This window comes from Orcinus orca, chromosome 2, assembly GCF_937001465.1.
Source record: "Orcinus orca chromosome 2, mOrcOrc1.1, whole genome shotgun sequence".
NCBI lineage: Eukaryota > Metazoa > Chordata > Mammalia > Artiodactyla > Delphinidae > Orcinus > Orcinus orca.
In genome coordinates, this window is record NC_064560.1 from 18,835,712 (window position 1) to 18,852,619 (window position 16,908).

Here is a 16,908-nt window from a genome sequence, read left to right on the forward strand (position 1 = left end):
GCTCTTCAACCCACAAATCACTACATAAATAACAGATACATATCATGAACAGTGACCAGTCACATCCCTTCTTTCAACACTATTAGGGATTGATCAGTTGATCACTGCATATTTGTTATTCAGTTTATGCACAGACAGAAAAGTGTCTTAAGGTGATATGGTATTGTATGTATGTGTCTTAAGTTATTAACGTTTAGAGATACAGAAATATTCATAGATTAAATGAAACTATGTCTGGGAATGTCTTTAAAATACTTGGGGATATATAAATTATACTTCAATTAAAACAATAACTAGGAACAAGGGGGAGGTGTGTAGGGGTGTACATGAAGCAAGATTATCATGCATTGATACTTAGTAAGCTGGTTGAATGGTAAATCAGGTTCATTAAACTATTCTTTTATTTTGGTAAATGAAAATTACTATAACAGACAAAAAAGCTTGAGGAGTACAATTAAATTATATTCTTATTTGATGTGCCCCAAATTGCTGGGTACATGGTATTAGATGAAAACTTACAAATTCATTAAAAGATTGTTATAAGATTTTTTAGTTATTGAGAATAACTCAGGTAGTTATTATTCATTAAATTGATTGATTAAAACAAAAATGACCACAAACGTGTTCCAGAGAATAGGTCCACTTTATTTGGTTAAAAAATGTTTTTATATATAACCATTATTATGAAATGCAGGATTGTCAAGAAAATGTAGGTGGTCATTAAGAATTTGTCAAATAGATTATTCTATGCTGGGTTCGGTGATAGAAGTATCCCTTAATTGATTTTCCCCAAATTAAGATGAGCAGCTAACCCTGAGATCTTTGGCCCAGGAAGGAGTAGGTGAGGAATAGCCTGCTGTCTCAGCTGCAGAATGCTTCTGGAAAGGACGGCGAAGAACTTGCTGGAGGAGATGGACCTGGTAAACAATTTAAAGTAGATAAATATAGATTCTCTTAATCAGGACCCTTATTAATTTTCTAAATTTCTGAAACGACAAGGTAAATTTTAAATGTGCATGAAAATGTTTAAACATTTTATGTTTCATTAAAACTTCAACTATAGCTGTTACTTAAAATTTCTATTATTCCAGAGAAAGTTCCTTAAGTAGTCGTTTTTTTGCTGAAACAGGAGAGTGAATATGTACATCATCACAAAGAATACATATATTTCCCGATCATTTCTAAATTCCTTCACAGCATTAAGAGAATTATAATTTTCTAAAATATTTATAAAAATAAAAGGATGTCAATGATTTACACTCTTTCCAAATCAAGGGCATGGATTCCAACTCATACTGCTTCATTTGCAATTTTGTCCCACGGTATATACCGAGGGATCAACAAACACACCTCTTTCAGCAATAATTCTAGGATCAAAATGTATATTCTCATCCAGTTATAAAAATAATTAAGTCGTGGGGATGTAATGTACAGCATGGTAACTATAGTTAATAATACTGTATGTATATTTGAAAGTTGCTAAGAGAATAGATCTCAAAAGTTCTCATCACAAGAAAAAAAAATTGTAGCTGTGTATGATGACATGTTAACTAGACTCATTGTGGTGAGCATTTCACAAGATATACAAATATCAAATCATTATGTTGTAGACCTGAAATTAACAAAATGTTATATTTCAACTATACCTCCATTTAAAAAGTATATATAATAAATATTATACCTACCTAATCTTACCTACTAGTTTAAAAGCTCCCTGAATAGATTTTTATACTTCTCCACAGCAACTCGCAGAGGGTGAATTCTCAAGAAATGTTTGATGCAGGAATGTAAACACAAGGTGTATGTGTAAAGAGTTATAGGTCTAAAAGTTTAACAAGATCTTTTACTTTTCCTGCATGAGAATTTAACCCTTAGCTAACTTTCTGGATCTGTTCCCCTGGTAACCTGATAAGGTGGTATACGTATGTCCACTGTATCACCATACAACAGGGCTTATGACTGACAAATAGCATTTGTCCTGGGAGAACTGTAAACACCTGATAGAATGTGTTGGACTTTCTTTGGTGTAGGGACTCACGGTATAAGGCAGGTCTATTGTGGGGATGTTGGAAACTATGCCCATGGAGCTGTTAGAAGAGATACTGGTTTCTGTGGAACATGCAGCTTTTCAGCCAGGGCTGCCCCTGCATCTTCCCAGTGTGGATCGTGTCCCCCTGCACCTGAGCTTTACCGCTGTACCTCCCTGCCTGCGTGGATGCTTCAACAACTCCTGCAAAGGAGGAACCTAATGGTGCCCTGCTGGTAAGCTATGTTTCTGTCCTGTATCTTTCTGAATTAAGGGGGGCCAAAAGCAGCCTGTAATAGTCTTATGAATCTGAACGTTTACTTGGACCTAGGAAGACACCTCCCCACCCAAGGTGGGCACTGCATCCTTACTCAAATATAATTTTGAGGGAAGGGAGAAAACAGGGAGGGAACAAAAGAGAGGGAAGGAAGGTGAAACAAGGTAACAAAAACATCTTATTAAACACTGTTTAGTTTCCCCAGCTTAGACTAATTTATCTAAAGATAAATACTGAGTTAGCTTCCTTCTCTTTGTTTTTCCTTAATACCCTAAAAAGAGTACACTTAAAAATATTTTTTCTAAAATGAAAACCTAGATTTGTCAGGCTAATTAAACTACTGAAATGTAACGTTAATGCAAGTTCCAAATTAGAAATAGCAAGAACAGTTTCTCTGTCGTGCCCACTCTGATCAGTTGGTAGTGACTACACAGCATGCTGAGATGAGAAGGATCCCAAGGCTGTGACCCATTTGAGAGAGAAAGGGGGCCGCGATCATTAATAATGTCTGTTCCAGTGCAGGACAAGAGTGACAGCAAGAGTGCTGGGGGCTCTTCCTCTTCTAAGAAATACACTGTGTGCAATGCATTTTTAAACAATTAACTAGGAAATGTTTGAGGCATAGAAGAAGGTATGCAGAATAATATGACAAATACCTGTGTATCCTCCACTCAGCTTCAGAAATAAAATGCTTCCAATATGGCTGAAGCCTTGAATATCCTTCCCTAACTCGAATTTCTTCCTTACTGCAAATCAATCACTGTCCAAAGATGCTATCATGTTTATTCATTTTGTTACTTTTATTATATATGCATATACCCCTAAAGACATGATTTTACATGTTTAGATTAAATTGGGGTGGTAACACATTGTATGTATTCCTTTGCCACTTGCTTGTTTTGCCAAACATTATATGTGAAATTCATACAAGCTGATATGTATAGATCCAGTGCATTCATCTTCCCGGATGTCAAGATTTCATTTCATAGACCCAGGTTGCTAGTGCCGTAGATGCCTGGTAGATGCAAAAGCTAATCCCTCTGGAGATATGCGCCCTCAAATCGGCGTCACTGGATTTCTGAGGTTGAAATCCAAAATCCCTAAACATAAACAATGACTAGCAGAACCAGACCCTCAGAAGTTCAAATAATGTAGATATGATATCAAATGAATATTTAAAACTTTAAACACATTAAAGAATAAATTTTGAAATACGAGAAAATGATTCACTGATTAAAAAAAGAGAGAGACCAGGTAGTGAGAAGCTGGGAAGCTGGTGCTGGCAAAGGTATGGTTTAGCATATCTGCAAACAAAATCAGGGTGTTTCAAGTATGATACATTTTTTTGCGGTACGCGGGCCTCTCACTGCTGTGGCCTCTCCCGCTGCGGAGCACAGGCTCCGGACGCGCAGGCCCAGCGGCCACGGCTCACGGGCCCAGCCGCTCCGCGGCACACGGGATCCTCCCGGACCGGGGCTCGGCAGGCGGACTCTCAACCACTGCACCACCAGGGAAGCCCGTAAAGTATGATACATTTTAAATTAATAAAAATAAGCCCAGAAGAGTCAACCAACTTACCTCTGAAGAGTCGTTCCTGTCTGCTTTTTGCACTGCGGATCCCACCATCCAGTTCTTCAGCACGTATCTAGGGTTAACAGCTTAAACAAGAGGGGAAAGTTCATCATGGAACAATAATCACTAAGTCGACACAGGCCATGTGAAATTACCACTGAAATGACATAACCTTTAAGAACTTTGCCGGGAGGCTCAAATGAGAAGAATGATTAGCATCAGTCATTCCGATTGTTGATAAACAATATACAGTATTTATCACCTTATGGTACAGGAAAAACAGTTTTTTCGCATCATGAGCAATATTATGTTTTATTTTTCTTTTCAGTGTTTCATCATTAATTTGGTTTTCACCATATTCAGTTCACTAAGCATTTTATAAAGCTGGGAGAAAGTAGAAGATTCATCCTGTAGCCCAAATGAAGGGAGGAAAAAAGTTGCTGCTTTTAACATCTTCAAACACAGAATTCAGGTCTGACTCAGTAGGACTGCTTCACGCTGTTGTTGCCAAGAGCAAATAGGAAAGGTTACATGCAGGCAGAACTCTTTGTAAATTTATATTTTTTTATAGTAACCGTGCATTTTTTCATACTAAAAAGTATTATAGGGACTTCCCTGGTGGCACAATGGATAAGAATCCGCCTGCCAATGCAGAGGACATGGGTTCAATGCCTGGTCTGGGAAGATCCCACATGCCGCGGAGCAACCAAGCCCATGCGCCACAACTACTGAGCCTGCGCTCTAGAGCCTGCGAGCCACAACTACTGAGCCCATGTGCCACAACTACTGAAGCCCGCATGCCTAGAGCCTGTGCTCTGCAACGAGAGAAGCCACCGCAAGAAGCCCACGCGCTGCAACAAAGAGTAGCCCCTGCTCACCACAGCTAGAGAAAGCCTGTGCACAGCAACGAAAAACCAACACAGCCAAAAATAAATAAAATTAAATCTTTAAAAAAAAAGTATTATAATAATGGCACATTCCAGAAGTTATGTCTTTATTTGAGATGAGACTTTTCCAAGATAATTTATCAACTAGGTGGAAAGGAGGGATGTTTATCCTCACTGGCCTGAAAGTAATTCCGAGAGGACTCCAGAAATCACTGTTTTGTGATTCTCAACAACATTTTTCTGAGTTACTTGAATGGAGGGAACGTACAAATTCCACTTCGACTTGGTTTTAAAGAGCTGCCAAGACATGACAGATGATCTAAAATACAAGTGCCCTGTGACCCAGTAATTCTACTTCTCTAGGAGTATAGTCTATGGGAACAAATTTAAACATTAAAAAGCATGATTTATATTAAGGAAAACTAGAAACAACTTAAACGCCTATTAATAGGGGACTGGTTAAGTGAAACATTACATACCCTTTCAAAGATATAGTATGCAGTCCTTAAAAATGTTACATTATAAAGAATGAAGTAGTCAGGGGAAATGTTTATTTTTAGTGAAAAATGAAGGATCTAAAATTATACCATAATATGATTACAACTACATTTTCTCCTAATCAATACACACAGAAAAAGAGAGACTAGAAGTGTCAATAAACGCATGGAAAAGTGAATAGCAACTGTGGTTGAGTGATGGGAATCTTTTTATTCTTTCTACAAGTTTGCATCTTCCAAATTGTAAAGAATTCATGCAGAACTCTTTTAAAATAAAAACACATATACACAATAAATATATATAATCCTTAGACGAAAAGGAAACTGACATGCAAGGGAAATTGTGGAAGCAGTCGACTTAGGCAGAGGGAGAGTGGAGTCACCCAATTAAAAGTTTAACAAACTTCACCAACACTTTATAGAAACCTGGCAACGAAATACTGTTAAAATATGCTGGGACTTGTAGCTGCAAGCAGAAGTACTTTGGATCAAATTATGTGTTGATATATACAAACTACCTGAAATCAGAAAATTGTAGATCTGTTCATAGGATTCTTTGAGGTTATCTAATTCAGTACATTTTTTTTATCTCGTCTGGAACTTTTTCCCATTTCTCATTGTGGAAATTAATTTTTCCTTTCCTTGAGAGTACACTGTTCAGCATTTATTATTTCTCTAAAATAATTCAAAGCTTCAGCCTTGAATTCACTAAATGTCTTTCATCTTACCATCTCATCCATCCTGTCATAACCAAACAAATCCAAATCCTAAAGACAGCCACGACATTTTCTTCTCTCAATTTCTTTTTTCTCTTAATTGCTGATATAGTCCATATTGGGCTGGCCTATAAATTCTGTATGATTGCACCAATGAGCATAAGTAGCTGGCAGCTAAATCCATGCTAAGCCCCAAAGACTGATTACTCACTTCCTTGTAAAAACTCAGCTTGCTTTTATTTCTACAATAGTGTCCTGAGTCAAGAAGCAGTCTCATCCTCTAACTTAACATGGAATATTAGCATCATTCTTATTTCATCAAATGATCAGCCGCCCTGATGACACACACTAGCTCTCCACACCAGTCCTAAGTAAGGTAAGAGTACTCCAGGACTTGAGTACTTCTGTCTTAACTTCTTTGATCTTCTTAGAACCCATGTTGCAAAAAGGACTAACTTCCTTTTTTTTCCTTCTCCAAGCCAAGTGTAAAGTCACATGGTAAACTGAAAGCAGTATATAAAGGTGATTTATTTTTAGCACTACCATTTACTAGGTGTATATTATGGCCCAGGCACTGTAACAAGATAACTTACATATACTATTACACATCGTTACAACATCCCTGCAAAATATGCCCATTTTATAATAGCTAAGGGCCTTGAAAATTGGAAAGTTAAATATCTTTCATATTATACAGCAAAAAAGTGGCAAGATGAGGTTCATCTGTCAGATTGCAAAACTCACGTTCTTTCCACCGTAAACCACACCACCTTCCTTGTCTCTCCACCATCTTTTAAGGCCATATTATTTTAACATCAGTATGCAAACTTATTGAAAGCAGGGCTATCATAATCAAGTTAAAAGTCATCTGAAATTAGAAAGGTTCATATATGACACTTCAACTCAACTAAAATACACTCATCTAGAGTTTTTGTAGTTAAAAACAAAACAACAAATCCAATTCCCTCAAGTAATTACTTCCAGTTTTCCAGGTTTTGAAAACTGGGAGTAATTACTTCCAGTAATTACTTCCTGTTGCTTTTATGTAATAATCCTTCAAGCTGAAAAAATCGAAAGGATTACCTACTTGTCATTCTTTTTCTTCTTTCAGAATCTGAATCATTCATGTTACTAAAAATGAACAGAACAAAGAACAGAATTAATCACTGTCTCCCCAAATCATACCGTTTTTCCAAAAGGGTGAGAATTATTTCACAAGACAAATATTGAAAAAAAAATTTTAAATCACATTGAATCAGTGTCTGAAAGGAAGACAGAAAATCCTGTTTGATTAAACAATATATAAAATACTACCTTATTTCGTTATTTTAGATAATACCAAAATTTTAATTTTTACCAATTAAAAAAATACTTTTGTCTAAACAAATATCTAAACTTGGGCTTCCCTGGTGGCGCAGTGGTTGAGAGTCCGCCTGCCGATGCAGGGGACACGGGTTCGTGCCCCGGTCCGGGAGGATCCCACATGCCGCGGAGCAGCTGGGCCCATGAGCCGTGGCCGCTGAGCCTGCGTGTCCAGAGCCTGTGCTCCGCAACGGGAGAGGCCACAACAGTGAGAGGCCCGCGTACAGAAAAAAAAAAAAAAAAAAAAAATCGAAACTCTCTGGCACCTCTCTTTCCTTATCTTAAAACATAGTTTTCTGAAAATAATTTAACTTGTTCTTCATTACTCAGGGTCATCTTTATGAATAGCCCTCAGCTGCCATTAAACTGTGACAGGCTATTTGCTCCTGTGCGTCCTGTGGTTGTCCTGGCTCTCCCTTCAGCCACCACTACCTACAATTTCTTTACTCTTTCACGTTTGTTGCTTCCGATTCATTGTGACAGTTAACGAAGCAAAGTAACTTCTGACGATTGTATGAGATGTGACAATCTATAGACACTGGATGAAAGCCTGGGGAGCTGCCTCTCCAGAGCTTCAAGGCTTGGGAGACTTGGGCTCAGGACACAGGGGAATGGCATTATCAAAGCTGAGGTGGACAGAAGGGTGCTCTCTGCGTGGGTGAGATGTTACCAGACACTCCTCAGCCAGAGCAGACTTCCCGGGAATAAAAAGGAAATGTTGAAAAATGGAAAGGAAGTGAGGAATCTGATGGGTTGACGATGCTAAAGTAATATATTACATGCTTTCTCAAGAAGTGATTAGGTTACCTTACCTCTTCAGTCTCAAAAGGTACTGGGACACCCAGGCAGGAAAGAGTTTGTGCTTTGAGATCATTTTCAGTGCCCAGAATTGCTAGAAGAAAATACAGTAATAGACTGCTTATTAATATTTGTTCACTTTATTTTAACTTCATGTCCCTTAAATTATGTATTTAACAATAATTTATAACATCCAGATTTCTCTTAAGGTTCTCTATTTCAAGTAGAAGTAGTACTAAAAAGGAATAATGTTTTCCTTTTCTTTATATAACTTTCAACTCAAATTCTAATTCATGGAGATACATGTAATGGCATGATTTAAGAGAAATAAAAAATATACATAGTTCTTATAAATAGACATTACATGTGAATACTTACATTATCAAAACCCTTCCTTTAAATAGGGAAAACTCACGTAATATATAATTTACTTAAAAAATTTAATTTGTAACTGTTTTATTTAGTTATCAATTCATTTAACGTATATTTATGGAATGTCAACTGTGTGCTAGGAACTATGTTAGTTGGGAAGGATAAAAAAATTAATAAGACATAATTACTGCTTTTAAAAAGGAAAGTGTGTAAACAAATAAGTCAATGCCATTTTAGAAGTGTTACAGAAATATACATAAAGGCTAAGGGAACACGAATAAGCTATTAGCTCTAGTTAAGAGTTAGGGAGTTAAAAAGATCTGAAATTCAGAAGACACAGAAATTAACTATTAAAATGATTAAAAGTGTAATGATCTCTCTCAAATTTTCCCAACACTCAGTAATTTGAATATTAACATCTGTCAAGAACTCGTTCAAATCATTTTAACATTACTTTGTCTCAGTTAATGTTAAATCTCACATTAAATGATAATTAGTTCTGATAGTTCATTAATAATTTTTAAATTATATCAGAGATGCTTATTGGTTAACATTTTGCTGGATTTCTTGCTGAATAGGTAGACATTCTTTTATTCAAATCACTCCTAAAAATGTAATTTATGGCAATTACATACCTGTGAGAACTGTACACAAATAGTTTTTATATATAAATAATTTTTTTAGTTAACACACAAGTCATGAAATATAATGAAGAAATTGAAATTTTAAAAAATATGCCTAGATTTTCATCTGAAAAATAATAAAAACAATGCAATATAAAAGACTTACACCTTATAAACAGAGCTATATTTCTAAAAATCTATAATAAGTGGGAGTCTTCTGGTTAATACCCATATTATTCCATAAATGTAGCAGATTAGTATTGAAAAAACAAGGCAACACCTTTCTTAAAACTGAATTAAGAAGAACCATTTTGGTAACAGCTTGGCAGTTTCTTAAAAAATTAAACATAAATTTGCTAAACAATCCAGCAATTCCACTCCTAGTATCTACCCAAGAGAAATGAAAATATGTTCACACAAAAACCGGTACATGAACGTTCATAGTAGTATTTATTCGCAATAGCCAAAAAGTGGGAATGACCCAAATGTCTGTCAACTAGTAACTGGATAAACAAAATGTGGTCCATCCATACAAGGGAGTAATAAAGTAATAAAGAGGAAATAATATTTTAAGACGTACTTAAAAGATCTTAAAAATACTAAAGAGGAAAGAACCACTGATACAGGTTACAACATGGGTGAACCTCAAAAATATGCTAAGCGAAGAAGCCAGACACAAAAGACCACATACCGTATGACTCCATTTACAGGGAGGTCTAGAAAGGGCAAAGAGACAGAAGGTAGACTAGTAGTTGCTTGGGGATGGAAGTAGTAAAAAGGGATTGACTGCAAATGGGCAAAAAAGGATCTTTTCAGAGTGATGGAATTGTTCTAAAATTGAATTGTGGCAGTAACTGCACAAATCTGTAAGTTATTTAAAAATCATTGACTTGTACACTTAAAATGAGTAGAATTTTAGGGTATGTAAATTATGCCTCAACAAATCTGTTAAAGAAAACTGAGTTAAGAAAAAAGCCAAAAGTCACAAATTGATAGCTGAGGAATGCTGAGCTCCTGTAACTGGCTTTGAGTGATCTCACTGAGCTGCCGAAATGTCATTGTAAAGTCAGCTTCTGTCTTTTCCATGAGCTAGTGAAAATACTTACATTTAGCAACCTCAATTCTTGAAGAATATATGGAATAGTCATTCAAATGTTAATCAGGAAAAAGAGATAAAATGATAAACTCACATGTAAGAGAAATGCAATTAAATCATCATCACCCTTGCTTTTTCCAAGTAATCCCAATTTGGCTTTGAACAATTCTCTAAATCTAAAAGGAGAAATGTCAATTTGATTTGTTGTTAAATTTCTCACTGTTTTAAGAATTGCCCTCAAACCAAGCAGGATGCTCTAATATGTGTTGAAACAAACAAACAACAAACCTTGTATCATAAAGAATGGGATACCCCTCAAGAATCTGAGCAGCACTGAGGGAGAAAAAAGACAGCACCGTTAAACCTTGCTTAAATGTTAAAATTCTTGAATTACATTTTACATGAACAAAGTGAACCTTCTCATACATTAAATAGCATTTGATTACATACTACTGATTCTGATTTAGTGATTTAATTGTATATCATACCTTAGAGAAAATTGTCAATATAAATTTACTGTCTCAAAGATTTGGATACAGTACAGGTCAAATCAGGTAACTCCTGAAATATGACTATATACAATTAGCTTATAGGATAAATGTTAAATATGTCTTTATAATACCAAAAGAGTTATATAAATGGCTTTTTTTGGTGTATTTTATTTTATTTTAAATTTATTTATTTTACTTATTTATTTTTGGCTGCACTGGGTCTTCGTTGCTGCAAACCAGCTTCCTCTAGTTGTGACAGGCGGGGGCTACTCTACGTTGCAGTGCGCAGGCTTTTCATTGCGGTGGCTTATCTATTGCGGAGCATAGGCTCTAGGCGCGTGAGCTTCAGTAGTTGTGGCATGTGGGCTCTAGAGCACAGGCTCAGTATTTGTGGCACACGGGCTTAGTTGCTTCACAGCCTGTGGGATCTTCCCAGACCAGGGCTCAAACCCATGTCCCCTGCATTGGCAGGCGGATTCTTAACCACTGCGCTACCAGGGAAGCCCTGGTGTATTTTAAAAATTATCTTAGACCCAAAATAATGCATTACAGATACTTCACCCAATACAATAACATTTTATTTGCCTGAATGTATGAAAATAGTGAAATACTTCATAAAAATTTAAAAATTAAAGAGTTATTAACCTTAAACCCATTTTTAAACAAATTGTCTATTTCTTAACATTCTTAATGTATTTTAAATTATACAGATGCTCAACACACTCTGAAGCTCCACTCCCCTGACCTTCCTGACCTTATCTCCTATGACTCTTCCCCCCTTGCTTATTCTGCTACAGCTACCCTGGCCTTCATGCTGTTCCTTAAACACCCACACACACTCCTGCCTCAGGACCTTTGCACAGGCTATTCCCTTGCCTATAGCACTCTTCCCCCACATATCTCTGTGGCTGCTCCTGTTAGTCCTTCAAGCCTCTGCTCAAATCCAGCCCCTGACAAGGCGTGTGAGCTGCAGTAGTGCCCAACCCTATACCAGCCCTCTGGGTGTAAACACTGCTGCTTCTCTTCTGCCTTCCAGATCTTGGCGATTTCTCTTGTGGCCAACCCAACCCGTGACCAAACAGGGAAGGGCATTTTTCGACCAGTTTAGCTAAGTTGATACAGTATAAGGCCACTACATGTATATGGCTATATGATTAAGTCCTGGCCAGGGCGAAATAAGGGAAGTGATGTGTATAAATTCTGAAATGTGTCCTTCAATATTGAGGACTTGCCTCTTTGCTTCTCCATGCTCCTACCTAGAATATGGATGTGATAGATGGTCCCATCTCAGACCATGAGGGCCACAGACAATGGATGGTGGCATAGAAAGCTAAAAGCAGTCTGGGACTCAGACAACTGAGTCCCCATACCAGCCCTGAATTACCGACATGAATTACCATACTTTTATGTGAGGGAAGAATACATGTCCTTGTTCAAGCCACTATTATTTGGGATTTCTGTTACAAGCAACTGAATCCATACTTCATCTAATATCCTACATCTCAATCAGAGTAAAATGAAAATATTAATGGTTACGTAAGATTTCAGAAAGTATATCACCTATATACCCCATGTGAGTCAAATACTTAAGAAAGTAATCAAGGCAGAGACTTCAAGACGGAATTTAAAAAAATAATAAAAACAATGTTAGTAAGCAGTAAAATGACTAGAAATGCAGGGAGGGGAGTGGAGTGTTAAGGGTGAAGACTCAAAATAGAAGAGAGATACTTCAAGGGAAAACCTACTAACAGTCTGAAATTCAAAATATTAAACTATCTTAGCAAAATGTAGCAGTTGGGTAATTAGAGGTAAAACAAAAGCATTCTAAAGGTCTCATTGGGATGGAGGGAAAAACAATGGGCAAATAGGAGCTTAGTGAGGGAAAATATTTGGAAACTTGTTCTCATATAACAGTAGAGAAAGTGGCAGAAAAACAAGATAACTGTGAGGGGTGGGGGATGCAGTAGTTTCCAAATCAAAGTTGGGGGTTGGAGAGGAATGGATAAGCTCCTCAAATCATAAAAAGGTAAGGAGAATAGGGGGAAACTAACATGTAAAATAAAACACAATGTAAGACAGAAGGAATAAAATAAATCAATTATTATAATAGATGTGAAAAGCCCACATACGTCTATTAAATCAGAAACCATCACATTGAGTTAAAACCTGGCTATGTTTTGTTTACTTTTATAAGAAACATACTTTAAAACCATGTGATAAAGATAAAAAAAATAAAGTGAGATTCAAGGCAAATACAACAAAAGTAAGTATGAATATTAATATCAGATAAGTTGAAATTGAGAGCTAAAAGTATTAATCAGGATAAAGGGGTCACTGTATTAGGATAAAAGGCACATTTTCTGAAGGAAATATAAGAAAAAAATCAGTATGTACCAATAACGGAATATTGCACAAATTCAAAACAATTAGAAGAAATTGCTGCTAAAAATACAATTAAAGTGGGAGATTTTAATACACATCTCTTATGAATCAAACTTATCTAATAGATAAAAAAATAAACAGAATCATAAAAGACTTGAATAATATACTCAATACACTCAATCTGATATATTAAAACGTTTGTGCACATTTTTTATATGATCATGAAAATGTACAAAAATTTATTATGTTGGACCATAAAGAAACTGTAACACATTTTGACTAGATTTTACCAAACACGTTCTTTGATCATAAAAATATGGACAAAATAAGCCCAACTACTTAGGAGTTCAGAAACACAGTGATAAATAACCCTTGGATCAAAGAAGAAATAAACCATGATTTCACAGCACCTAAAAAGCAATAAATAGGAAAAGACTTTATCCTGATAACTATGGAAAAAAGCCAAAATGGTACCCCCCCCAAAAAAAATAGATACACACACATATATATAGTTTGAAAGCCTTTGTTATTAAAGATTAAATAGTATGGTTTTAAAAATGTTTCTTGCTTTTCAAAGCATGATCATTATACAAATATATTTTCACACAGATTTAATTAGTAGATTTAGGATTTACTCACAGTTGCTTTTGCCTAGGATCCAGTAATGGGTTTAGAGCTTGTAACAACTTGTTTAAATTAAACATTCCAATATTAGCCTGATTTCCTATTTTATATCTTCTTTCATCATCAGATGTGTTTGGTACAAAATCTGTTTAGAGCAAACATACTATTGCTTTACAGTGGGGATAATTATAATAGATAGTTTCTTCATTTTTTAAAAAAATTATTTACTTATTTATTTATTTGGCCGTGCCACATGGCATACGGGATCTTAGTTCCCTGACGAGGGAGTAAACCCATGCCTCTTGCAGTGGAAGCGCAGAGTTTTAACCACTGGACCGGCAGGGAAGTCCCTCTTTTTTCATTTTTAAGTTTAAACTTAATAAATTTATATATATTAGATAAAAATCTTTCTGACATTAAACATTTAACTTCAAAGTAATGTAAATACTTAATACCCATGCACATGAAAATCTTTTAAAATATGATTATTTGCCTAATAGAGGAATACATTTCTAACCTACAAGGATTTCCAGGTTATCACACATGTACTTCAAACTCCAACTTGATAGCATGTCCCCCACAAAGCCTGCTCTGATCCTTTTACAGATTAGTAAAGCGGGAGGTTAAGTTACTCATCCAAGGGCACAGATTAAGGATCAGATGCCAGAACTCAGACCCATGTCTGTCTGACAACACATTCCCTTCCTCTCGTCATGTCATCTTCTCTAATATGTCATTTTTTGAGGGCAGAGACCACAAAGGACTCAATACTGTATCCCTGTGGCACCTGGAAGATTGAGTAGCACATAAAATGACCGTTTTATGAATGAACCCAATTCTTTCTACCACCCCACTACTGAGTTAGCTATAATGGTTTATCTAAAATAAACCAGTGATAATTTTCTTAGTGAAATAAGGAATATACATATAAATCATACATACCTGGATTATAGGCCTCCATAAAACCAAATGGACCATAGTCAATTGTAATGGATAACAAACTGAAGTTATCAGTATTACAAACACCTAAAACAACAACAAAAGATGCCCAAAACATGACAATAAAATAATAAAGCATTTTTAACTGTATAAAATTTATACAGAATAGGAAAGGTCATGAAAATGCATTTGTTTTAGAAATGGTTCCATTTCTAAATTATCAATTGAAAGTTTAACTGAAGTCAAATAGCTTAATATATATTAAAACTGTATTTTAAAATTAAATTTAGCCTTTCATTGTATACTTCCTCCACAACCAAAGATGTCAAATACTACAGGAACAAAAGGCCCAAGAAATGAAAGCTCCTCTCATTTATCCTGAATTTCTAGCATTTATTTAAAAATATATGTTATTTGGAATGGAATTGAGACTACTAAAGAAACATTAATTAATTTTCAAAGGTTGTTAAGAGGGAGAAAAGGTAAAAATATGGATATGTACCCCATAACAGTCCTTAGCTGCAGACCACCAGCAGTGTGTGGGGAGGGAGTGTGACCTCCTAGGTCGGGGAGCGGGTCATGGATGGGGGCGGAGCATGAGGCAGGAGAGAGGCAGGGAATGCATACACCAGCCCAATATAGGATAGCTGGGCATGGTGGCAACAGTGTCCAGTGTAGACAGTTTCAACCTTTTTTAGAGCAGGATGACCCTGCTTATCAAACTGTTCAGTGCATATATAGACTCGAATCCAGCCAGTCCACTTTCAGGAGTTTATCCTCAGAAACTCACCTTCGAGAATGTAAAGATATAAATGCATGGTGGTCACTGCCGCACAGTTCATAACAGCAAAACCTCTGAAACACCCCCCTGCTCACCACCCTACCTACCAAAGTGAGACCCAGCGAGGATGTAATTAAAGCAGATTTCAAGAAGTTTTACAATGTGGGATCCCCCTTTGGCATTTATCTAGAGACCTTAGTACATATGTGACTTGCTTTTATTTTAAGACAGTTATTCTTAGTTCAGGCAGATATTCCTTCCAATGTAACCCCACACAGTGAATGGCTTCAGACACACACAAGCCAGCCCTACTGTTTTTGTAGGGGATATATGAATACCATCGAAAAAAAGTCTAGAAGAATTGAGATAAAATGGTTAATAATGATTCTCCTGGAGAACAGAACTCACATGCACTTCTGTATATTTTAAATTCTTTACCATAAGCATGTAGTGCTTTTATGATTAATGGTTTTTTTAAAAGCTTTTAAAAGACCTAATATAATATATACTCACAAGGTTAAAAAGCTTTACAGGTAACAACATCAACGGGTCGAGTATGCTTATTCTATTTTGTGTATCTGTTCCGTTCAAAATCATTTTAAACATGAGAAAGTTGTTTCTCTCTTGCTAAAAATAAATTCATATATTATAAATGTTATTCCTGCTCATTGGCAGGAATATTTTGAAATACACAAAAAAGAAGTCTTCTGCTTCAACAAATTAATTCTACTTTTTCATCAGAAGCATGAAATGTCAGTAGAAAACTTACCATGAGCAAAACCAACAGACATCCACAAGGCAATAAGCTGTGCCGTCTCAGACACCACAGTAGAAAAAAAATCCTAAAATGAAATTTAGAAAATTTTCAGATTTTTCAGTAACATATGTTCTTTTAGGATCTTCCGATTTCCAACATGAAAAGGTGTTCTCAAAGGTGGGCCAAAAGATGACTAAAGAGATGGAAAGTAGTACGTGTAAGAAAACAATGGAAGAACATAGAGTTATTGATCCAGAAATAATATATACAAGGCTCAGGCATAGTATTATGACCAGGTTTTCTTCATGTACAATAAGAAAAGGAAAAATATTAGAATTCAGCACAGGGAGTTAAATGTAAGCAAAATGCGTTATTAAATTTTGAAATGAGTCACTAAGAAATATAAAGGAATTTCCTTCTCTGTGGCTGTTAAAAGAAAGAAAAAGTTAATGAAGATCAAAAACTTTCCACAAGAATAGAAAATCACATTTGCCTATTATGTATGTATTTATTTTAGAACTACTACTATAGAAATACCTATATATCCAACATGTGAGAAAACAATGTATGTGACCAAGTTACAAATGCTGCTCAAAAAGTAATGTATATAGTCAGGATGTAGTCGCACCTGTTCTCTTTTTCTAGATACCTTTCAAACAGAACAACTTCCTTATCTATGTCTTGTTTACAAGGTGGTTCATTGTCTCT

The 16,908-nt window shown here is 35.8% G+C and overlaps 1 protein-coding gene across 8 annotated transcripts in view; it reads right to left on the reverse strand.

The window, feature by feature from the left end:
• Positions 1–624: 624 nt before the first annotated feature.
• The window catches only part of LOC105748290 (protein adenylyltransferase SelO-like), a 28,125-nt gene continuing 11,841 nt past the window's right edge, over positions 625–16,908 (reverse strand). For 6 of the 8 annotated variants that reach the window (XM_049706155.1, XM_049706153.1, XM_049706152.1 and 3 more), the window contains 10 exons: positions 16,213–16,285; positions 14,666–14,749; positions 13,739–13,868; positions 10,515–10,559; positions 10,321–10,402; positions 10,126–10,219; positions 8,150–8,228; positions 7,063–7,106; positions 3,882–3,961; positions 625–917 (listed from right to left, as the gene is read on the reverse strand). In XM_049706155.1, the coding sequence (XP_049562112.1) occupies positions 795–917; positions 3,882–3,961; positions 7,063–7,106; positions 8,150–8,228; positions 10,126–10,219; positions 10,321–10,402; positions 10,515–10,559; positions 13,739–13,868; positions 14,666–14,749; positions 16,213–16,285 (834 nt within the window). In that variant the 3' untranslated portion in view covers positions 625–794. Of the gene's footprint in view, positions 918–3,881; positions 3,962–7,062; positions 7,107–8,149; positions 8,230–10,125; positions 10,220–10,320; positions 10,403–10,514; positions 10,560–13,738; positions 13,869–14,665; positions 14,750–16,212; positions 16,286–16,908 lie in introns of all 8 variants that reach the window. The other 2 variants (XM_033439263.2, XM_049706154.1) reach the window with 2 other exon arrangements.